Source organism: Trematomus bernacchii, unplaced genomic scaffold, assembly GCF_902827165.1.
Source record: "Trematomus bernacchii unplaced genomic scaffold, fTreBer1.1, whole genome shotgun sequence".
Lineage (NCBI taxonomy): Eukaryota > Metazoa > Chordata > Actinopteri > Perciformes > Nototheniidae > Trematomus > Trematomus bernacchii.
In genome coordinates, this window is record NW_022987322.1 from 7,501 (window position 1) to 33,236 (window position 25,736).

The 25,736-nt window shown below is 46.1% G+C and overlaps 1 protein-coding gene across 1 annotated transcript in view; it reads left to right on the plus strand.

The window, feature by feature from the left end:
* tmem178 (transmembrane protein 178) overlaps positions 1-25,060 on the plus strand; it is a 27,664-nt gene extending 2,604 nt beyond the window's left edge. The window contains exons 2-4 of the mRNA XM_034126835.1: positions 3,481-3,594; positions 19,840-19,977; positions 22,006-25,060. Of these exons, the coding sequence (XP_033982726.1) occupies positions 3,481-3,594; positions 19,840-19,977; positions 22,006-22,238 (485 nt within the window). The 3' untranslated portion in view covers positions 22,239-25,060. The remainder of the gene's footprint in view (positions 1-3,480; positions 3,595-19,839; positions 19,978-22,005) is intronic.
* The last annotated feature ends 676 nt before the right edge of the window (positions 25,061-25,736 follow it).

Consider the following 25,736-nt stretch of genomic DNA (forward strand, 5'->3'; position numbering starts at 1 on the left):
ACATGTTTCTATTACTGATGGTTTCTGAGTCAGGTTAGTGATGCTCCATCTCATGTTTCTATTACTGATGGTTTCTGAGTCAGGTTAGTGATGCTCCATCTTATGTTTCTATTACTGATGGTTTCTGAGTCAGGTTAGTGATGCTCCATCACATGTTTCTATTACTGATGGTTTCTGAGTCAGGTTAGTGATGCTCCATCTCATGTTTCTATTACTGATGGTTTCTGAGTCAGGTTAGTGATGCTCCATCTTATGTTTCTATTACTGATGGTTTCTGAGTCAGGTTAGTGATGCTCCATCTCATGTTTCTATTACTGATGGTTTCTGAGTCAGGTTAGTGATGCTCCATCTCATGTTTCTATTACTGATGGTTTCTGAGTCAGGTTAGTGATGCTCCATCTCATGTTTCTATTACTGATGGTTTCTGAGTCAGGTTAGTGATGCTCCATCACATGTTTCTATTACTGATGGTTTCTGAGTCAGGTTAATGATGCTCCATCTTATGTTTCTATTACTGATGGTTTCTGAGTCAGGTTAGTGATGCTCCATCTCATGTTTCTATTACTGATGGTTTCTGAGTCAGGTTAGTGATGCTCCATCTCATGTTTCTATTACTGATGGTTTCTGAGTCAGGTTAGTGATGCTCCATCTCATGTTTCTATTACTGATGGTTTCTGAGTCAGGTTAGTGATGCTCCATCTCATGTTTCTATTACTGATGGTTTCTGAGTCAGGTTAGTGATGCTCCATCTCATGTTTCTATTACTGATGGTTTCTGAGTCAGGTTAGTGATGCTCCATCACATGTTTCTATTATAGATGGTTTCTGAGTCAGGTTAGTGATGCTCCATCTCATGTTTCTATTACTGATGGTTTCTGAGTCAGGTTAGTGATGCTCCATCACATGTTTCTATTACTGATGGTTTCTGAGTCAGGTTAGTGATGCTCCATCTCATGTTTCTATTACTGATGGTTTCTGAGTCAGGTTAGTGATGCTCCATCACATGTTTCTATTACTGATGGTTTCTGAGTCAGGTTAGTGATGCTCCATCTCATGTTTCTATTACTGATGGTTTCTGAGTCAGGTTAGTGATGCTCCATCACATGTTTCTATTACTGATGGTTTCTGAGTCAGGTTAGTGATGCTCCATCTCATGTTTCTATTACTGATGGTTTCTGAGTCAGGTTAGTGATGCTCCATCTCATGTTTCTATTACTGATGGTTTCTGAGTCAGGTTAGTGATGCTCCATCACATGTTTCTATTACTGATGGTTTCTGAGTCAGGTTAGTGATGCTCCATCACATGTTTCTATTACTGATGGTTTCTGAGTCAGGTTAGTGATGCTCCATCTCATGTTTCTATTACTGATGGTTTCTGAGTCAGGTTAGTGATGCTCCATCACATGTTTCTATTACTGATGGTTTCTGAGTCAGGTTAATGATGCTCCATCTCATGTTTCTATTACTGATGGTTTCTGAGTCAGGTTAGTGATGCTCCATCACATGTTTCTATTACTGATGGTTTCTGAGTCAGGTTAGTGATGCTCCATCTCATGTTTCTATTACTGATGGTTTCTGAGTCAGGTTAGTGATGCTCCATCTCATGTTTCTATTACTGATGGTTTCTGAGTCAGGTTAGTGATGCTCCATCTCATGTTTCTATTACTGATGGTTTCTGAGTCAGGTTAGTGATGCTCCATCTCATGTTTCTATTACTGATGGTTTCTGAGTCAGGTTAGTGATGCTCCATCTCATGTTTCTATTACTGATGGTTTCTGAGTCAGGTTAGTCATGCTCCATCTCATGTTTCTATTACTGATGGTTTCTGAGTCAGGTTAGTCATGCTCCATCTCATGTTTCTATTACTGATGGTTTCTGAGTCAGGTTAGTGATGCTCCATCTCATGTTTCTATTACTGATGGTTTCTGAGTCAGGTTAGTGATGCTCCATCTCATGTTTCTATTACTGATGGTTTCTGAGTCAGGTTAGTGATGCTCCATCACATGTTTCTATTACTGATGGTTTCTGAGTCAGGTTAGTGATGCTCCATCTTATGTTTCTATTACTGATGGTTTCTGAGTCAGGTTAGTGATGCTCCATCTCATGTTTCTATTACTGATGGTTTCTGAGTCAGGTTAGTGATGCTCCATCTCATGTTTCTATTATAGATGGTTTCTGAGTCAGGTTAGTGATGCTCCATCTCATGTTTCTATTACTGATGGTTTCTGAGTCAGGTTAGTGATGCTCCATCTCATGTTTCTATTACTGATGGTTTCTGAGTCAGGTTAGTGATGCTCCATCTCATGTTTCTATTACTGATGGTTTCTGAGTCAGGTTAGTGATGCTCCATCTCATGTTTCTATTACTGATGGTTTCTGAGTCAGGTTAGTGATGCTCCATCTCATGTTTCTATTACTGATGGTTTCTGAGTCAGGTTAGTGATGCTCCATCTCATGTTTCTATTACTGATGGTTTCTGAGTCAGGTTAGTGATGCTCCATCACATGTTTCTATTACTGATGGTTTCTGAGTCAGGTTAGTGATGCTCCATCTCATGTTTCTATTACTGATGGTTTCTGAGTCAGGTTAGTGATGCTCCATCACATGTTCTATTACTGATGGTTTCTGAGTCAGGTTAGTGATGCTCCATCACATGTTTCTATTACTGATGGTTTCTGAGTCAGGTTAGTGATGCTCCATCTCATGTTTCTATTACTGATGGTTTCTGAGTCAGGTTAGTGATGCTCCATCTCATGTTTCTATTACTGATGGTTTCTGAGTCAGGTTAGTGATGCTCCATCTCATGTTTCTATTACTGATGGTTTCTGAGTCAGGTTAGTGATGCTCCATCTCATGTTTCTATTACAGGGTGAATCTGAAACTGAAGCTTGACTTTAAAGCAACCCAACGGAAGTTTCATGTAAGTTTAGTTCTTTCACTCGTAGCTCGGGCTGTGGGGGTGCTAGAGACGGGAGCACGTTGATACGACTTTCCTAGCCGGAGATATGGCCGCATTTTACAATAAACTTCCGTTGGGTCGCTTAAAAACAAATATCGCAAATCGAATCGCAATATCTGTCAGAAAAATTGCAATTAGATTATTTCCCCAAATCGTGCAGCCCTAGTTAATATAGAGAATATTAAACATGTTGGGAGGTGAGGAGGAGACTTTAAATGAAATAACATACACCCACACACACACACACACACACACACACACAGCTCATTGATGCTGTATTCACCGTGTGATCCCTCTCTCCTGAGGCCCACATTATTAACCTGATCACTCTCTCTCCCACACACACACACACGCACGCACACACACACACACACACACACACACACACACACACACACACACACACACACACACTCACACAAACAGAATGTGATCCTACAGCTACCATCATGCACCTGTGCACCTGTGGTTGTGTGTGTATAAAGAGTGTGTATAAAGTGTGTGTGTTGTGTGTCCTCTGCAGGGATCGCCGAGCGCTGCACGCCCGTGAAGTATCACTTCTCTCAGCCAATCAGACTGCGGAACATCCCTCTGAACCTGACCAGGAGCATCCAGCAGGACGAGTGGCACCTGCTGCGTGAGCACACACACACACACACACACACACACACACACACACACACACACACACACACACACACACACACACACACACACACACACACACACACACACACACACTCACACACATTCATTATGGTATGTATTTCTCTGTATTTTATATGGACTGATTGTAGTTGCACTGTTCAGGCTGCTTGTCATGTTGCCATGGAATCAAGCCATGGCAGCGCTGTGTAACAGCAGGAGGTGGTTACCACGGCAACACTGTGTGTGTGTCTCTATCTCTGAGAAATCCCTCTGTAGAAACCTGAGCTAAGCTAAAGGAGGCTAATGTTGGGCTATAAAGGAACTACAGCACGGTCACATGACTTCACCTCACCACCGCTAAGCTAAAGGAGGCTAATGTTGGGCTATAAAGGAACTACAGCACGGTCACATGACTTCACGTCACCACCGCTAAGCTAAAGGAGGCTAATGTTGGGCTATAAAGGAATTACAGCACGGTCACATGACTTCACGTCCCCACCGCTAAGCTAAAGGAGGCTAATGTTGGGCTATAAAGGAACTACAGCACGGTCACATGACTTCACGTCACCACCGCTAAGCTAAAGGAGGCTAATGTTGGGCTATAAAGGAACTACAGCACGGTCACATGACTTCACGTCACCACCGCTAAGCTAAAAGAGGCTAATGTTGGGCTATAAAGGAACTACAGCACGGTCACATGACTTCACGTCACCACCGCTAAGCTAAAGGTGGCTAATGTTGGGCTATAAAGGAACTACAGCACGGTCACATGACTTCACGTCACCACCGCTAAGCTAAAGGAGGCTAATGTTGGGCTATAAAGGAACTACAGCACGGTCACATGACTTCACGTCACCACCGCTAAGCTAAAGGTGGCTAATGTTGGGCTATAAAGGAACTACAGCACGGTCACATGACTTCACGTCAACACCGCTAAGCTAAAGGAGACTAATGTTGGGCTATAAAGGAACTACAGCACGGTCACATGACTTCACGTCACCACCGCTAAGCTAAAGGTGGCTAATGTTGGGCTATAAAGGAACTACAGCACGGTCACCTGACTTCACGTCACCACCGCTAAGCTAAAGGTGGCTAATGTTGGGCTATAAAGGAACTAGAGCACGGTCACATGACTTCACGTCACCACCGCTGATTGATTGATTGATTGAAAAGTTTATTAACAGCTTGTATATTGGGTACAGTACAGTACAGCTCAAAACATACAATTGTTAAGGGGATGCAGACCAGAGAAAGACTTTCGTCTTGTTTACATCAGGGTCCCCCATTTCCAATTCATCATATCATTTAAGACATATAAGACATATTTGACATACAGATGGCTTATTTACAATTTACATACAGGTGGTTTTTTACATACAGATGGCTTATTTACAATTTTCATTTTAGATTTCGTTCTAATACATCCTAACCGGACATTTAAGACATACCAAGTCTACAGATATACAGTTAGTAACAGAGTCTAAAATGCGAGTATATACATAGATGGGGGGGGGAAGCTGTCCATTGTACGACAGGTTGAGATTTGTACCATTACCGGGGCCAGTTTTGCAATGCTTTCCCCCGAAGGTGCTCTTTAAGAGAGGTTTTGAAGGTAAGTATAGTTTTACTTTCCTTTACAGTTGTGGGAAGAGCGTTCCACCTTGATGTGGCATAATTGCGAAACGTGTATTCCCCTTTTTTTGTGCCAAATCTGGGTTTTACATGATTTGTGGAGCTCCCTCTGGTGTTATGATCATGGTATTCCTTGACCTTTGGGAAGAATTTTGACATGTACATGGGTACCATAGAGGTGTAGTGGATCTTGTAGACCAGGCCCATTGCAAGTAGCTGTACTCTGTCGTCTACTCTAAGCCATCCTAGGTTGTCAAAGTGGGCAGAGGTGAGGTGGGTTCTAGATGAAAGGTCAAGCAGTAGTCTGACCAGTTTATTTTGCGATGTTTGAAGTTTTATTTTTAGCGCCTTGGAGGTGCTATGGTACCATGACGTGCAAGCATAGTCATAGTACCCTTGAATGAGTGCTCCTGCCAGAGTTTTCAGGGTGCTTTTGTTTACCAGAGAGGAGATCCGGTATAGGAATCTAGTTCTTTGATTGACTTTTTTTATTACATTGGATGCCATTTTGTCACAGGAGAGGTTTGCCTCAAGAATAGATCCTAGGTATGTAATTTCCTTCTTACTTGTGACAATAATGTCACCCACTGCAACTGAGAAGTCGTCGGATTTGCTGAGATTATGTTTCGAACCGAAGAGAATGGACTCTGTTTTACCCAGGTGTAATGATAATTTATTATCGGCGAGCCAGGTGCAGATTCTGCCGAGCTCGGAACTGAGGGTTTTTTCAACCTGCAATCTGCTCCTGTCAGAGACCAGCAGGGCTGAGTCGTCCGCGAACAGGAACAAGTTGCAGTCACATGCTGATGACATGTCATTTGCATAAATTAGGAACAGTAACGGACCTAATATGCTTCCTTGTGGAACACCACAGCTCACTGGGAGGGGGGGGGGGACAGAGTACCGTTTACCTCCACCATCTGTTCTCTCCCCTCCAGGTAGGATTGCATCCAGCTCACCGATAGTTTATCAAAACCAATTGCTTTTAGCTTGTCAATCAGAATGGGGTGATTGACAGTGTCGAAAGCCTTTTGTAGGTCCAGCATCACCATGCCGCAGTATTTACCCTCGTCCACCTCTTGTTTGATGTGGTCGTTCAAATAAAGAAGGCATGTGTCAGTGGAGTGGGATGTTCTAAAGCCAGATTGAAATTCATAGATTAGTTTCTTTTCTGCGAGGTACTTTTCGACCTGTTCATATACTATTTTTTCCATGACTTTCGAGATGGAGGTAAGTATAGAAACAGGGCGGTAGTTGCCTGGGTCCAATTTGCTGCCCTTTTTGTGCAGGGGGGTTACTCTTGCAATTTTGAAGTCTTTGGGTACTTTTCCCTGTTTTATGGAGAGGTTAATTATGTGAGCTATGACTGGTGAGATGGCGGTTGCTGTGTCTCTGAGGAATTTGGAGGGGATATTGTCGTGGCCAGTGGCCTTGTTAGGTTTGAGGGCGCTCAGTTTAATGAGTACCTCTGCTGTTGTTACCCTTGCTAGACTGAAATCATCTTTGCGTACCCCTAGGTTTTTGTAGTAGGTCATGATGTGATCTACTCCAAAAAGCCCTGAGTGGGAGGGTAATTTATTTACAAGAGTTGTGGCTATGTTTGTGAAAAAAATGTTCAAGTACTTGGCCACATCCAGTTTGTCTGTGATGAGCCTGTTATCTGTCTTTATGTTTACGTTTGAAAATCTCGTTTTGAGTTTTTTACTGCAGCCAAGCTGGTTATTGAGTAATTTCCAAAGTTCACGGGGTTTATTTTTGTTTTCCTCAGTTTTGTCATTGATGAAATTCTTTTTGGCAGTTTTGATCATGGAGCTTACGTCATTTCTTAGTCTGTTTCTTTCAATTTTTAGTTCAGTCACGTGGGCCTGGAGTTCACTGCTCGTGCTTTTGGAAAGCATTGACTGACTTTTATGAAACTCAGAGCATTTTTTGTCTCTGGTTTTCATGGCGGTCAGTATGCCGGAGTGCATCCACGGCTCAGCGCGATTTTTTACCCTGGTTGTTCTTAGGGGGGGCCAAATCATTGAGTATTGCAGAGAATTTGTTTTTGAAACCAAGCCATGTTTCTTCAACTTGTGTACCACTGAGCTCATCTGACCAGTCCAGGCTCTCCAGTTCTAGGTTAAAGGCCTCGCTAGAGTAGTTTTTGAGGTCTCTAGATATGACTGTTTTGTGACAGCCGGCCTTTTGTTTTAGCTTTTTGCGGGTACAGAATATCATATAATGATCACTTAAACCGCATGCTATAACCCCTTTACTGGAGATCCTGGACCTGTCAGAGGTCAGAATGAGATCAATGGTAGTTTGTGTTGTTTCACATACCCGGGTGGGTTGGGTGATTAGCTGGCTGAAGCCGTGCAGATCACAAATCCTACTGAAGGACTTGAAGACGGACGTGTCTTTACGTTGCATATCCGTGTTCCAGTCTCCAATAATAATTGTCTCTACATCCCCCACATCAGCCAAACACCCATCTAATGTATCATAAAAGTCACTCTGTTCCGGTGGTCTATAGATTGTCCCGACTATTACAGATTTAGCATTGTCAAAAAGAATTTCAACCCACACAGATTCAATATTTTCATGATGCAGGTCAGTACGGTTTTTGAAATTGGTGTCTTTATGTATGTACATGCAGACACCACCTCCATTCACGTTCCTGTCCCTTCTCACTACAAGATAATCTTCAATTTCAATCTCTGAATCTGTAATGGAATTGTCCAATTTGGTCTCAGAAAAGCATAATATGCTTGCCTTACCGTTCATGAACAGTTGCCTGAGTTCAGCCAGTTTGTGTCTCAGGCTGTTAGTGTTTAGATGAAAAATATGTAGTCCATTTTTGTTGTTTAAATGCATAATGTCGTCAGCTTGAAGATATTTGTCTTTGTCCGTTACAGCAAACGGCTTGCGGCCTGCCGTGGTGCTTGGAGCGGTGGGGTGGTGGGGGGAGGGAGGCTCCGTTGTAGCTTTAGCCGTCGATATGCTAGCAGGGTGGCTAACAACATGGTGGATATTTGTTCCCTCGGATCTCGGTTCTCTTCCTCTCGTCACTGCCTCATGCGTGTCTGTCTGCCGAGGCGTCCCCGGGGGAATGTCGAAGTCTCCGTTGATTCCTCGGTCTCCGCTGTCTCCATGGTCTCTGTTGTCGTCGCGTAGTTGTTGCTGTAGCGGAAGAGATGCTAGTTGTGATGCTAGTTGTGATGCTAGCTCCTCGAGCCTGCAGGAATGGCTTCTTGTCTGCACCGGGCCCGGATTCAGATGGATGTCTCCCGCTAACAATAAGACCAAGACGATCATACTTCTTCGGTCTAGTTTGCCTGACGGGGGTAAGTACTTTCGCGTCGGGTTTGCAGTTAATAATGCATGAATGCTTGCACTTCCAAAAGCGAGGTGTTTCCTTTCCCAGCCGTTGAGAAGGTAAAAGTCATTGTGGTTCATTTTATCCCTGCTTTCACTACTCTCCTTCTCTAAGTGATGTTGCCTCATTGATGAGTTGAGGTAGGAGTCCATAATCCATATTGTCAGGAGGATGAAATATGTAAAAAATCGTGAGGAATAACCTCCAAAGCGGGAGCTCTCGAAAATGCGACCACTCATAGCGAAACCGGAAGCTGTTAGCTAAAGGTGGCTAATGTTGGGCTATAGAGGAACTACAGCACGGTCACATGACTTCATGTCACCACCGCTAAGCTAAAGGAGGCTAATGTTGGGCTATAAAGGAACTAGAGCACGGTCACATGACTTCACGTCACCACCGCTAAGCTAAAGGTGGCTAATGTTGGGCTATAAAGGAACTACAGCACGGTCACATGACTTCACGTCACCACCGCTAAGCTAAAAGTGGCTAATGTTGGGCTATAAAGGAACTACAGCACGGTCACATGACTTCACGTCACCACCGCTAAGCTAAAGGTGGCTAATGTTGGGCTATAAAGGAACTACAGCACGGTCACATGACTTCACGTCACCACCGCTAAGCTAAAGGAGGCTATTGTTGGGCTATAAAGGAACTACAGCACGGTCACATGACTTCACGTCACCACCGCTAAGCTAAAGGTGGCTAATGTTGGGCTATAAAGGAACTACAGCACGGTCACATGACTTCACGTCACCACCGCTAAGCTAAAGGAGGCTAATGTTGGGCTATAAAGGAACTACAGCACGGTCACATGACTTCACGTCACCACCGCTAAGCTAAAGGAGGCTAATGTTGGGCTATAAAGGAACTACAGCACGGTCACATGACTTCACCACCGCTAAGCTAAAGGTGGCTAATGTTGGGCTATAAAGGAACTACAGCACGGTCACATGACTTCACGTCACCACCGCTAAGCTAAAGGAGGCTAATGTTGGGCTATAAAGGAACTACACCACGGTCACATGACTTCACGTCATCACCGCTAAGCTAAAGGCGGCTAATGTTAGGCTATAAAGGAACTACAGCACGGTCACATGACTTCACATCACCACCGCTAAGCTAAAAGAGGCTAATGTTGGGCTATAAAGGAACTACAGCACGGTCACATGACTTCACGTCACCACCGCTAAGCTAAAGGAGGCTAATGTTGGGCTATAAAGGAACTAGAGCACGGTCACATGACTTCACGTCACCACCGCTAAGCTAAAGGTGGCTAATGTTGGGCTATAAAGGAACTACAGCACGGTCACATGACTTCACGTCACCACCGCTAAGCTAAAGGAGGCTAATGTTGGGCTATAAAGGAACTACAGCACGGTCACATGACTTCACGTCATCACCGCTAAGCTAAAGGCGGCTAATGTTAGGCTATAAAGGAACTACAGCACGGTCACATGACTTCACGTCACCACCGCTAAGCTAAAAGAGGCTAATGTTGGGCTATAAAGGAACTACAGCACGGTCACATGACTTCACGTCACCACCGCTAAGCTAAAGGAGGCTAATGTTGGGCTATAAAGGAACTACAGCACGGTCACATGACTTCACCACCGCTAAGCTAAAGGTGGCTAATGTTGGGCTATAAAGGAACTACAGCACGGTCACATGACTTCACGTCACCACCGCTAAGCTAAAGGAGGCTAATGTTGGGCTATAAAGGAACTACAGCACGGTCACATGACTTCATGTCACCACCGCTAAGCTAAAGGAGGCTAATGTTGGGCTATAAAGGAACTACAGCACGGTCACATGACTTCACGTCACCACCGCTAAGCTAAAGGTGGCTAATGTTGGGCTATAAAGGAACTACAGCACGGTCACATGACTTCACGTCACCACCGCTAAGCTAAAGGAGGCTATTGTTGGGCTATAAAGGAACTACAGCACGGTCACATGACTTCACGTCACCACCGCTAAGCTAAAGGTGGCTAATGTTGGGCTATAAAGGAACTACAGCACGGTCACATGACTTCACGTCACCACCGCTAAGCTAAAGGTGGCTAATGTTGGGCTATAAAGGAACTACAGCACGGTCACATGACTTCACGTCACCACCGCTAAGCTAAAGGAGGCTAATGTTGGGCTATAAAGGAACTACAGCACGGTCACATGACTTCATGTCACCACCGCTAAGCTAAAGGAGGCTAATGTTGGGCTATAAAGGAACTACAGCACGGTCACATGACTTCACGTCACCACCGCTAAGCTAAAGGAGGCTAATGTTGGGCTATAAAGGAACTACAGCACGGTCACATGACTTCATGTCACCACCGCTAAGCTAAAGGAGGCTAATGTTGGGCTATAAAGGAACTACAGCACGGTCACATGACTTCACGTCACCACCGCTAAGCTAAAGGAGGCTAATGTTGGGCTATAAAGGAACTACAGCACGGTCACATGACTTCACGTCACCACCGCTAAGCTAAAGGAGGCTAATGTTGGGCTATAAAGGAACTACAGCACGGTCACATGACTTCACCACCGCTAAGCTAAAGGTGGCTAATGTTGGGCTATAAAGGAACTACAGCACGGTCACATGACTTCACGTCACCACCGCTAAGCTAAAGGAGGCTAATGTTGGGCTATAAAGGAACTACAGCAAGGTCACATGACTTCACGTCATCACCGCTAAGCTAAAGGAGGCTAATGTTGGGCTATAAACGAACTACAGCACGGTCACATGACTTCACGTCACCACCGCTAAGCTAAAGGTGGCTAATGTTGGGCTATAAAGGAACTACAGCACGGTCACATGACTTCACCACCGCTAAGCTAAAAGAGGCTAATGTTGGGCTATAAAGGAACTACAGCACAGTCACATGACTTCACGTCACCACCGCTAAGCTAAAGGTGGCTAATGTTGGGCTATAAAGGAACTACAGCACGGTCACATGACTTCACGTCACCACCGCTAAGCTAAAGGAGGCTAATGTTGGGCTATAAAGGAACTACAGCACGGTCATATGACTTCACGTCACCACCGCTAAGCTAAAGGTGGCTAATGTTGGGCTATAAAGGAACTACAGCACGGTCACATGACTTCACGTCACCACCGCTAAGCTAAAGGTGGCTAATGTTGGGCTATAAAGGAACTACAGCACGGTCACATGACTTCACGTCACCACCGCTAAGCTAAAGGAGGCTAATGTTGGGCTATAAAGGAACTACAGCACGGTCACATGACTTCACCACCGCTAAGCTAAAGGTGGCTAATGTTGGGCTATAAAGGAACTACAGCACGGTCACATGACTTCACGTCACCACCGCTAAGCTAAAGGAGGCTAATGTTGGGCTATAAAGGAACTACAGCACGGTCACATGACTTCACGTCATCACCGCTAAGCTAAAGGCGGCTAATGTTAGGCTATAAAGGAACTACAGCACGGTCACATGACTTCACGTCACCACCGCTAAGCTAAAAGAGGCTAATGTTGGGCTATAAAGGAACTACAGCACGGTCACATGACTTCACGTCACCACCGCTAAGCTAAAGGTGGCTAATGTTGGGCTATAAAGGAACTACAGCACGGTCACATGACTTCACGTCACCACCGCTAAGCTAAAGGAGGCTAATGTTGGGCTATAAAGGAACTACAGCACGGTCACATGACTTCACGTCATCACCGCTAAGCTAAAGGCGGCTAATGTTAGGCTATAAAGGAACTACAGCACGGTCACATGACTTCACGTCACCACCGCTAAGCTAAAGGAGGCTAATGTTGGGCTATAAAGGAACTACAGCACGGTCACATGACTTCACGTCACCACCGCTAAGCTAAAGGAGGCTAATGTTGGGCTATAAAGGAACTAGAGCACGGTCACATGACTTCACGTCACCACCGCTAAGCTAAAGGTGGCTAATGTTGGGCTATAAAGGAACTACAGCACGGTCACATGACTTCACGTCACCACCGCTAAGCTAAAGGTGGCTAATGTTGGTCTATAAAGGAACTACAGCACGGTCACATGACTTCACGTCACCACCGCTAAGCTAAAGGTGGCTAATGTTGGGCTATAAAGGAACTACAGCACGGTCACATGACTTCACGTCACCACCGCTAAGCTAAAGGAGGCTAATGTTGGGCTATAAAGGAACTACAGCACGGTCACATGACTTCACGTCACCACCGCTAACCTAAAGGAGGCTAATGTTGGGCTATAAAGGAACTACAGCACGGTCACATGACTTCACGTCACCACCGCTAAGCTAAAGGAGGCTAATGTTGGGCTATAAAGGAACTACAGCACGGTCACATGACTTCACCACCGCTAAGCTAAAGGTGGCTAATGTTGGGCTATAAAGGAACTACAGCACGGTCACATGACTTCACGTCACCACCGCTAAGCTAAAGGAGGCTAATGTTGGGCTATAAAGGAACTACAGCAAGGTCACATGACTTCACGTCATCACCGCTAAGCTAAAGGAGGCTAATGTTGGGCTATAAAGGAACTACAGCACGGTCACATGACTTCACGTCACCACCGCTAAGCTAAAGGTGGCTAATGTTGGGCTATAAAGGAACTACAGCACGGTCACATGACTTCACCACCGCTAAGCTAAAAGAGGCTAATGTTGGGCTATAAAGGAACTACAGCACAGTCACATGACTTCACGTCACCACCGCTAAGCTAAAGGTGGCTAATGTTGGGCTATAAAGGAACTACAGAACGGTCACATGACTTCACGTCACCACCGCTAAGCTAAAGGTGGCTAATGTTGGGCTATAAAGGAACTACAGCACGGTCACATGACTTCACCACCGCTAAGCTAAAGGTGGCTAATGTTGGGCTATAAAGGAACTACAGCACGGTCACATGACTTCACGTCACCACCGCTAAGCTAAAGGAGGCTAATGTTGGGCTATAAAGGAACTACAGCAAGGTCACATGACTTCACGTCATCACCGCTAAGCTAAAGGAGGCTAATGTTGGGCTATAAACGAACTACAGCACGGTCACATGACTTCACGTCACCACCGCTAAGCTAAAGGTGGCTAATGTTGGGCTATAAAGGAACTACAGCACGGTCACATGACTTCACCACCGCTAAGCTAAAAGAGGCTAATGTTGGGCTATAAAGGAACTACAGCACAGTCACATGACTTCACGTCACCACCGCTAAGCTAAAGGTGGCTAATGTTGGGCTATAAAGGAACTACAGCACGGTCACATGACTTCACGTCACCACCGCTAAGCTAAAGGAGGCTAATGTTGGGCTATAAAGGAACTACAGCACGGTCATATGACTTCACGTCACCACCGCTAAGCTAAAGGTGGCTAATGTTGGGCTATAAAGGAACTACAGCACGGTCACATGACTTCACGTCACCACCGCTAAGCTAAAGGTGGCTAATGTTGGGCTATAAAGGAACTACAGCACGGTCACATGACTTCACGTCACCACCGCTAAGCTAAAGGAGGCTAATGTTGGGCTATAAAGGAACTACAGCACGGTCACATGACTTCACCACCGCTAAGCTAAAGGTGGCTAATGTTGGGCTATAAAGGAACTACAGCACGGTCACATGACTTCACGTCACCACCGCTAAGCTAAAGGAGGCTAATGTTGGGCTATAAAGGAACTACAGCACGGTCACATGACTTCACGTCATCACCGCTAAGCTAAAGGCGGCTAATGTTAGGCTATAAAGGAACTATAGCACGGTCACATGACTTCACGTCACCACCGCTAAGCTAAAAGAGGCTAATGTTGGGCTATAAAGGAACTACAGCACGGTCACATGACTTCACGTCACCACCGCTAAGCTAAAGGTGGCTAATGTTGGGCTATAAAGGAACTACAGCACGGTCACATGACTTCACGTCACCACCGCTAAGCTAAAGGAGGCTAATGTTGGGCTATAAAGGAACTACAGCACGGTCACATGACTTCACGTCATCACCGCTAAGCTAAAGGCGGCTAATGTTAGGCTATAAAGGAACTACAGCACGGTCACATGACTTCACGTCACCACCGCTAAGCTAAAAGAGGCTAATGTTGGGCTATAAAGGAACTACAGCACGGTCACATGACTTCACGTCACCACCGCTAAGCTAAAGGAGGCTAATGTTGGGCTATAAAGGAACTAGAGCACGGTCACATGACTTCACGTCACCACCGCTAAGCTAAAGGTGGCTAATGTTGGGCTATAAAGGAACTACAGCACGGTCACATGACTTCACGTCACCACCGCTAAGCTAAAGGTGGCTAATGTTGGTCTATAAAGGAACTACAGCACGGTCACATGACTTCACGTCACCACCGCTAAGCTAAAGGTGGCTAATGTTGGGCTATAAAGGAACTACAGCACGGTCACATGACTTCACGTCACCACCGCTAAGCTAAAGGAGGCTAATGTTGGGCTATAAAGGAACTACAGCACGGTCACATGACTTCACGTCACCACCGCTAACCTAAAGGAGGCTAATGTTGGGCTATAAAGGAACTACAGCACGGTCACATGACTTCACGTCACCACCGCTAAGCTAAAGGAGGCTAATGTTGGGCTATAAAGGAACTACAGCACGGTCACATGACTTCACCACCGCTAAGCTAAAGGTGGCTAATGTTGGGCTATAAAGGAACTACAGCACGGTCACATGACTTCACGTCACCACCGCTAAGCTAAAGGAGGCTAATGTTGGGCTATAAAGGAACTACAGCAAGGTCACATGACTTCACGTCATCACCGCTAAGCTAAAGGAGGCTAATGTTGGGCTATAAAGGAACTACAGCACGGTCACATGACTTCACGTCACCACCGCTAAGCTAAAGGTGGCTAATGTTGGGCTATAAAGGAACTACAGCACGGTCACATGACTTCACCACCGCTAAGCTAAAAGAGGCTAATGTTGGGCTATAAAGGAACTACAGCACAGTCACATGACTTCACGTCACCACCGCTAAGCTAAAGGTGGCTAATGTTGGGCTATAAAGGAACTACAGCACGGTCACATGACTTCACGTCACCACCGCTAAGCTAAAGGTGGCTAATGTTGGGCTATAAAGGAACTACAGCACGGTCACATGACTTCATGTCACCACCGCTAAGCTAAAGGAGGCTAATGTTGGGCTATAAAGGAACTACAGCACGGTCACATGACTTCACGTCACCACCGCTAAGCTAAAGGAGGCTAATGTTGGGCTATAAAGGAACTACAGCACGGTCACATGACTTCACCACCGCTAAGCTAAAGGTGGCTAATGTTGGGCTATAAAGGAACTACAGCACGGTCACATGACTTCACGTCACCACCGCTAAGCTAAAGGAGGCTAATGTTGGGCTATAAAGGAACTACAGCAAGGTCACATGACTTCACGTCATCACCGCTAAGCTAAAGGAGGCTAATGTTGGGCTATAAACGAACTACAGCACGGTCACATGACTTCACGTCACCACCGCTAAGCTAAAGGTGGCTAATGTTGGGCTATAAAGGAACTACAGCACGGTCACATGACTTCACCACCGCTAAGCTAAAAGAGGCTAATGTTGGGCTATAAAGGAACTACAGCACAGTCACATGACTTCACGTCACCACCGCTAAGCTAAAGGTGGCTAATGTTGGGCTATAAAGGAACTACAGCACGGTCACATGACTTCACGTCACCACCGCTAAGCTAAAGGAGGCTAATGTTGGGCTATAAAGGAACTACAGCACGGTCATATGACTTCACGTCACCACCGCTAAGCTAAAGGTGGCTAATGTTGGGCTATAAAGGAACTACAGCACGGTCACATGACTTCACGTCACCACCGCTAAGCTAAAGGTGGCTAATGTTGGGCTATAAAGGAACTACAGCACGGTCACATGACTTCACGTCACCACCGCTAAGCTAAAGGAGGCTAATGTTGGGCTATAAAGGAACTACAGCACGGTCACATGACTTCACCACCGCTAAGCTAAAGGTGGCTAATGTTGGTCTATAAAGGAACTACAGCACGGTCACATGACTTCACGTCACCACCGCTAAGCTAAAGGAGGCTAATGTTGGGCTATAAAGGAACTACAGCACGGTCACATGACTTCACGTCATCACCGCTAAGCTAAAGGCGGCTAATGTTAGGCTATAAAGGAACTATAGCACGGTCACATGACTTCACGTCACCACCGCTAAGCTAAAAGAGGCTAATGTTGGGCTATAAAGGAACTACAGCACGGTCACATGACTTCACGTCACCACCGCTAAGCTAAAGGAGGCTAATGTTGGGCTATAAAGGAACTAGAGCACGGTCACATGACTTCACGTCACCACCGCTAAGCTAAAGGTGGCTAATGTTGGGCTATAAAGGAACTACAGCACGGTCACATGACTTCACGTCACCACCGCTAAGCTAAAGGAGGCTAATGTTGGGCTATAAAGGAACTACAGCACGGTCACATGACTTCACGTCATCACCGCTAAGCTAAAGGCGGCTAATGTTGGGCTATAAAGGAACTACAGCACGGTCACATGACTTCACGTCACCACCGCTAAGCTAAAGGTGGCTAATGTTGGGCTATAAAGGAACTAGAGCACGGTCACATGACTTCACGTCACCACCGCTAAGCTAAAGGTGGCTAATGTTGGGCTATAGAGGAACTACAGCACGGTCACATGACTTCATGTCACCACCGCTAAGCTAAAGGAGGCTAATGTTGGGCTATAAAGGAACTACAGCACGGTCACATGAATTCACGTCACCACCGCTAAGCTAAAGGAGGCTAATGTTGGGCTATAAAGGAACTACAGCACGGTCACATGACTTCACGTCACCACCGCTAAGCTAAAGGAGGCTAATGTTGGGCTATAAAGGAATTACAGCACGGTCACATGACTTCACGTCCCCACCGCTAAGCTAAAGGAGGCTAATGTTGGGCTATAAAGGAACTACAGCACGGTCACATGACTTCACGTCACCACCGCTAAGCTAAAGGAGGCTAATGTTGGGCTATAAAGGAACTACAGCACGGTCACATGACTTCACGTCACCACCGCTAAGCTAAAAGAGGCTAATGTTGGGCTATAAAGGAACTACAGCACGGTCACATGACTTCACGTCACCACCGCTAAGCTAAAGGAGGCTAATGTTGGGCTATAAAGGAACTACAGCACGGTCACATGACTTCACGTCATCACCGCTAAGCTAAAGGCGGCTAATGTTAGGCTATAAAGGAACTACAGCACGGTCACATGACTTCACGTCACCACCGCTAAGCTAAAAGAGGCTAATGTTGGGCTATAAAGGAACTACAGCACGGTCACATGACTTCACGTCACCACCGCTAAGCTAAAGGAGGCTAATGTTGGGCTATAAAGGAACTAGAGCACGGTCACATGACTTCACGTCACCACCGCTAAGCTAAAGGTGGCTAATGTTGGGCTATAAAGGAACTACAGCACGGTCACATGACTTCACGTCACCACCGCTAAGCTAAAGGTGGCTAATGTTGGTCTATAAAGGAACTACAGCACGGTCACATGACTTCACGTCACCACCGCTAAGCTAAAGGTGGCTAATGTTGGGCTATAAAGGAACTACAGCACGGTCACATGACTTCACGTCACCACCGCTAAGCTAAAGGAGGCTAATGTTGGGCTATAAAGGAACTACAGCACGGTCACATGACTTCACGTCACCACCGCTAAGCTAAAGGAGGCTAATGTTGGGCTATAAAGGAACTACAGCACGGTCACATGACTTCACGTCACCACCGCTAAGCTAAAGGAGGCTAATGTTGGGCTATAAAGGAACTACAGCACGGTCACATGACTTCACCACCGCTAAGCTAAAGGTGGCTAATGTTGGGCTATAAAGGAACTACAGCACGGTCACATGACTTCACGTCACCACCGCTAAGCTAAAGGAGGCTAATGTTGGGCTATAAAGGAACTACAGCAAGGTCACATGACTTCACGTCATCACCGCTAAGCTAAAGGAGGCTAATGTTGGGCTATAAAGGAACTACAGCACGGTCACATGACTTCACGTCACCACCGCTAAGCTAAAGGTGGCTAATGTTGGGCTATAAAGGAACTACAGCACGGTCACATGACTTCACCACCGCTAAGCTAAAAGAGGCTAATGTTGGGCTATAAAGGAACTACAGCACAGTCACATGACTTCACGTCACCACCGCTAAGCTAAAGGTGGCTAATGTTGGGCTATAAAGGAACTACAGCACGGTCACATGACTTCACGTCACCACCGCTAAGCTAAAGGTGGCTAATGTTGGGCTATAAAGGAACTACAGCACGGTCACATGACTTCATGTCACCACCGCTAAGCTAAAGGAGGCTAATGTTGGGCTATAAAGGAACTACAGCACGGTCACATGACTTCACGTCACCACCGCTAAGCTAAAGGAGGCTAATGTTGGGCTATAAAGGAACTACAGCACGGTCACATGACTTCACCACCGCTAAGCTAAAGGTGGCTAATGTTGGGCTATAAAGGAACTACAGCACGGTCACATGACTTCACGTCACCACCGCTAAGCTAAAGGAGGCTAATGTTGGGCTATAAAGGAACTACAGCACGGTCACATGACTTCACGTCATCACCGCTAAGCTAAAGGCGGCTAATGTTAGGCTATAAAGGAACTACAGCACGGTCACATGACTTCACGTCACCACCGCTAAGCTAAAAGAGGCTAATGTTGGGCTATAAAGGAACTACAGCACGGTCACATGACTTCACGTCACCACCGCTAAGCTAAAGGTGGCTAATGTTGGGCTATAAAGGAACTACAGCACGGTCACATGACTTCACGTCACCACCGCTAAGCTAAAGGAGGCTAATGTTGGGCTATAAAGGAACTAGAGCACGGTCACATGACTTCACGTCACCACCGCTAAGCTAAAGGTGGCTAATGTTGGGCTATAAAGGAACTACAGCACGGTCACATGACTTCACGTCACCACCGCTAAGCTAAAGGAGGCTAATGTTGGGCTATAAAGGAACTACAGCACGGTCACATGACTTTAGTCGTCTCATTTAGACAGTTGTAGTGTACTCAAGTGTGTGTGTGTGTCCTCAGTCTGTGTTCCTGTACTCAGGTGTGTGTGTGTGTGTGTGTGTGTGTGTGTGTGTGTCTCTGTGTGTGTGTGTGTCTCTGTGTGTGTGTGTGTGTGTGTGTGTGTGTGTGTGTGTGTGTGTCTGTGTCTGTGTCTGTGTGTGTGTGTGTGTGTGTGTGTGTCCTCAGACCTGCGCAGGATCACAGCAGGGTTCTTGGGCATGGCAGTAGCAGTGCTGCTGTGCGGATGCATCGTGGCGTCAGTGGGTTTCTACTGGGAGGAGAGTCTCACCCAGCATGTGTCCGGACTGCTGTTCCTCATGGCAGGTGGGGGTCATTCTGATTATTAATATAATACTTAATAAATATCAATTATATTTGATGAAATAATGACTGCTGTTCCTCATTTAGTTGGAATGCTGATACAGCATTCCCACTATGTGTTCTTTGATGCACGAAATTCTTTATTATTCCGCCGGGTTATTTTGCGCCTCTTCTTCTCCCACATTCCACATCGCAGAAAATCAGTTCAAACATCAAAACGTTCAGCTCGGTCGGGAATCAATGACTATTACTTTTCTCATTCATAACTTTCATAATTCCAGAGATACATCCCATAATGCATCACATTTTTAACATGGAAGTCAATGGAGAAACTCTTCAGACTTCAACAATCTTCATGTGACTTCAACTGCTAACTGTTCATTCATACTTTCACTCAGAAACCTCATTCCCACTTTAAAATGTTACACATCTTTCTGACATTATTCGTGTAACACAACTTTTAAATCAGATTCATACTTTTAGAGATATTAAACATTGTTCAGACCTTGGTGAAGAGGCCTTCTTAAGATTTAGAGTGCGTGATGTCACAGCTAGTGGAGTGGAGGACAGATTTAATTTTGCCTTCATATTTTCTTTTAAACCTGCCATAATTCCCAAACCCTACATTCCTGAGACATAATTTTATTAAGCAAAATAATTAAACAAAATGCCTCTTGAGGGCATGAAGTGGCAAAAACGTTCAACATGTCTCCATTAAAGCCCATTGTAAGTTCAGGCTCATCTTTCCCCACCACAGCAGCCGCACACCTTTAGTTAAACTGCCAAAAAGGCCACATTATTAACCCGAAAGTACACAAAAAGCACACTTCAGATACTCAAGTTCCTTGACATGCTTCACGCTTTGAAATTTCACAGATATCTGTTATCGTTCTTCAACAAAACGTTCACATGTAAGAGGTTTATCTCTCATTCAGAACAATGGAAACCTTTGATCTCTGGACACGTCGTTAGCTCAAATATAAACACCTGTGTCATGGAACACGATGATGTCATAACTCCAACTGACATGCTCAGAGCAGCAGACTTCAGATAATGGTTAATGGTCCTGCCCTCAACAGCTCTACGTCAATTATGGGGTGTCATCATATGCCGTTTCCATGGAAACGCATCCCTCGCCATAAAACATGATGTCGCTGTAACTCCAATGGACACGGTCCGATCGTCCCCAAACTTCGCTTGTATAGCACCGGTCCATGCCTCAACAGCTCTACGCCAAATCTGAGATCTCACCATAGGCTGTTTCCATAGAAACGCATCCCTCGCCAAAAAACACAATGTTGTCGTAACTGATATGAAAATGGTCAAAACACCACCAGACTTCAGATGACAGTTAATGGTCCAGCCCTCAACATGTCTATGTGCCATTATTGAGTTTTCCTCAAAAGCTGTTGCCATGGCAACGCATCTCTCGCCGTAAAACACGATATTGCTCAAACTTCACGTGTGCTAACAGTCCAGCCGTGAAGACATCTACGTGACAGTTTTGAAATTTCTTCAAATGCCGTTGCCATGGCAACACAATGCTCGCTATGAAACACGGTTTCTCATAACTTCAGTGAAAATGCTCCAAACGGCCCAAAACTTCACAGGTTTGGTAACGATGCAGCCATCAAAACATCTAAGCGTATTATGGGGTGTCATCAAATACCGTTGCCATGGCGACAGATCATTTGTCATCAAGTTAGTTCAATAGTTTGCAGTTCAAATATTCTGCTGCTTTTCCAAACCTTTTTACTTTCTTTTCTCTCATCACACATTCAAGCCCCCAGTGTTCATGTATCATCTCAATCTCAATTCTTCACTTTCTTCTTACACATTACATTTCAGCATAGCAGTTCAGCATCAGCTTTTCAGCATAAAGCATTCCCACTAGCAATTTCTTCAGGAAATGCATTCTCTAGTTGTGACTGCTGTTATGATAATACTTTATGATATCTGAGAAAACAATAACTGTTGTTATTGTCTCCCCCTGACCTCCCTGTGCTTCTGTTTCTTCTTCGTTGGTGTCAGGGGTGTTCTGCACCATCTCCCTGTGCACGTATGCAGCCAGCGTGACCTACGACCTCTCCAGGAACCCCCCCTTCATCTACGGGCTGCCCCCTGACGTGGACCACGGGTTCGGATGGTCTCTCTGCTGCGCCGGGGCGAGCCTGACCCTCAGCGCCGCCGCAGGCTGCCTGGGAGCCGCCGCCCCCTTCCTGCGCGGCGAGACGGGGGTCAAGAGCAGGGCGAGCTCCGTCTGAGCTGTCAATCAGAGGGTCATGTGACCAGCTGTCAATCAGAGGGTCCTCCTTCTGAGCTGTCAATCAGAGGGTCCTCCGTCCGAGCTGTCAATCAGAGGGTCCTCCGTCCGAGCTGTCAATCAGAGGGTCATCTGACCAGCTGTCAATCAGAGGGTCATCTGACCAGCTGTCAATCACCCGGGTCATGTGACGAGCTGTCATTCAAGATTCAAGGCTTTGAATGTCATTTGTACATAGCTACAGTTTAGATATGTCAATGAAAATCTGAGGTCACAGGCTCCTCCTCCAACAGATTTACCGGGTCATGTTTGAGCTGTCAATCAACCGGGTCATGTTTGAGCTGTCAATCAACCGGGTCATGTGACCGAGTCTCTAATGTAACGCACTGTTAACCTGAAGCAAAGTGTTTGTAAGACTGTGTGTCCACACACACACACACACTCTATCAGTATTCAGGACTCTGTGGCTGCAGTGATGTTCAGGTGCACTGCGGTACACTGTGACATCACTTCTGGGCGTAGCCAATCACAGCCTCTCATTATGCTAACCTCCTCTCAGCCAATCAGGGCAAGCTGAACATATGTATGACCTTCCCCCCCTCATGTTGTCAGAGTTAATGCCCCCCCCCCCCCCCAGGAGAGAAGTTAGCGTAATGTAGAGCACCAGAGCAGCTAACGTGCTAACAAGCTAGCTGCAGCAGCTAACGTGCTAACAGGCTAACTGCAGCCAATCAGAATACACCAATGTGTGCACTTTATAACCCCCGCCCTGCATAACCTGCACGTTTATTATGACGTGAGAAACAGGTTCACCTCAGAGGACTTCAGGGGCTCCAACAGGGGAACATCAGCCCCACTGCATGCTGGGAGGAATCTGTAAATACCACTCTCACATTACATTACATTACATTACATTACATCACATGTCACATGTTAGACGCTTTTATCCAAAGCGACTCACATACTCAGTACTGTGGGCAATCCCCACAGGAGCACTTTGGGGTGAAGTGTCTCAGGGACACAACGACATGCTGACTGCAGTGGGGCTTGAACCTGTGCTCCCCTGATCCCAACACCAACGCAGTAGTCCACTGCGCCACTGACCCCCCCACTCTGTAAATACCAAACTGACCCCCCCACTCTGTAAATACCAAACTGACCCCCCCACTCTGTAAATACCAAACTGACCCCCCCACACAGGAAACTGATAATTAATTATAAATATATAAGAGCAGGAGTCCCACAGATTTCAGCCTGCAGCCACAATAACCCAGAGTACACATAAATATATATAAATATATATAAATATCCCTTATTCAACAGGGTCCGTCTGACGCTGAGATGTTATGGTGATGATGGTGATGGTGATGATGATGATCTTGTTGATGTTGTTGATGATGATGATGATGATGTCACAACACACACTGTAGGGCTGTCGGAAGGAAACAGCAGTAAGTCTGGAGACTGTCTGACTCAGCGTTAGCTCAGAGTTAGCTCAGAGTTAGCTCTGCGTAAGCTCAGTGTTAGCTCAGAGTTAGCTAACGCAGCGTCCACACGTCAGCGTGTCTGAAGCTCGACCAACACCCAATCACATGAATCTCCCACCCCGGACACACAAGCACGCGGTTTGATTGGCTAGAGCTTGTACTGGCATATGATTTGATTGGCTGACGCTTCCGTCGAATCTTCAAAAGTTGACATTTTCTCAACTTTCAAGCAAAGCGAAGCGACGGAACCACAATGCAGTTCGGCAAAGCGTGACGTCACCCCATTCAAAGTGAAGGGGAAGAAGCGTTGAAGCTTCAACGCACGCCGCCATGTGGACGGACCGTAAGCGTTGGCTCAAAATTAACTCAGCATTAGCTCAGAGTTAGCTCAGTGTTAGCGCAGCGTTGGCACAGCTCTGATAGCTCAGAGTTAGCGCAGCGTTAGCACAGCTCTGATAGCTCAGAGTTAGCTCAGCATTAGCTCAGAGTTAGCTCAGCTCTGATAGCTCAGCTTTAGCTCAGTGTTAGCTCAGTGTTAGCTCAGAGTTAGCTCAGCATTAGCTCAGCTCTGACCCAGACGTCCCAGCACTAAACCCTTCCTCAGTATAAACACAGAGTTAAAGCAGCAGGATGTAAACGTGATTAAACTGAGAGTCAGTTTGTGCAGAGGGTTAGGAGGGCAGGTTTGAGAGAGTACCGCTCCAGACTGCAGGTGTTCAGAGAGATGTTTCAGGGTCACACACACACACACACATGTATATGCAGCGTCTTCTGTTTGCTTATTTAGAGAGTATATGAACTGCAGTCCATGCTGACTCTGAAGAACTCTAACAGACCGGATCAGCTGCTGGGCTCCATGGACTGAGCTGTACCCTCTATTACCCTCTGATACGCCCCCTTTACCCTCTGATACCCTACCTTTACCCTCTGATACCCCCCCTTTACCATCTGATACCCTACCTTTACCCTCTGATACCCCCCCATTACCATCTGATACCCTACCTTTACCCTCTGATACCCCCCCATTACCCTCTATAACCCTCTCATACCCTCTGATACCCCCCCTTTACCCTCTATAACCCTCTCATACCCTCTGATACCCCCCTTTACTCTATAACCCTCTGATACCCCCCCTTTACCCTCTATAACCCTCTGATACCCCCCCTTTACCCTCTGATACCCCCCCTTTACCCTCTATAACCCTCTGATATCCTACCTTTACCCTCTGATACCCCCCCTTTACCCTCTATAACCCTCTGATACCCTACCTTTACCCTCTGATACCCCCCCTTTACCCTCTATAACCCTCTGATACCCTACCTTTACCCTCTGATACCCCCCCCTTTACCCTCTATAACCCTCTGATACCCTACCTTTACCCTCTGATACCCCCCCTTTACCCTCTATAACCCTCTGATATCCTACCTTTACCCTCTATTACCCTACCTTTACCCTCTGATACCCTCTAATACCCCTCTCATACCCCCTGATACCCTCTCATTCCCCCTGATACCCTCTCATACCCCCCCTGATACCCCCTCTCTTGACCCCCTGATACCCTATCATACCCCCTTTCTTGACCCTCTGATACCCCCTCTCATATCCCCTGATACCTCCTCTCTTGACCCTCTCATACCCTCTGATACCCCCCTCTCTTGACCCTCTGATACCCCCTCTCTTGACCCTCTCATTCCCCCTGATACCCTCTCTCTTGACCCTCTCATTCCCCCTGATACCCTCTGATACCCCCTCTCTTAACCCTCTCATTCCCCCTGATACCCCCTCTCATAGCCCCTGATACCCTCTCATTCCCTCTGATACCCTCTCTGCTGCCCTCTGCTGGCCGTCCAGCTGTAGATAAAGCCCAGCTGTGTTTCCAGATGTTATAATCACGTGATGCTCTGTAGTCCAATAAACACCAGTGACTGTGACTCCTGTGGATGTTTACCTATCATATCATTTACAGGTCAAACTAAATAAAGAATATATGAGTGCTTTCAGAAACAACAGAG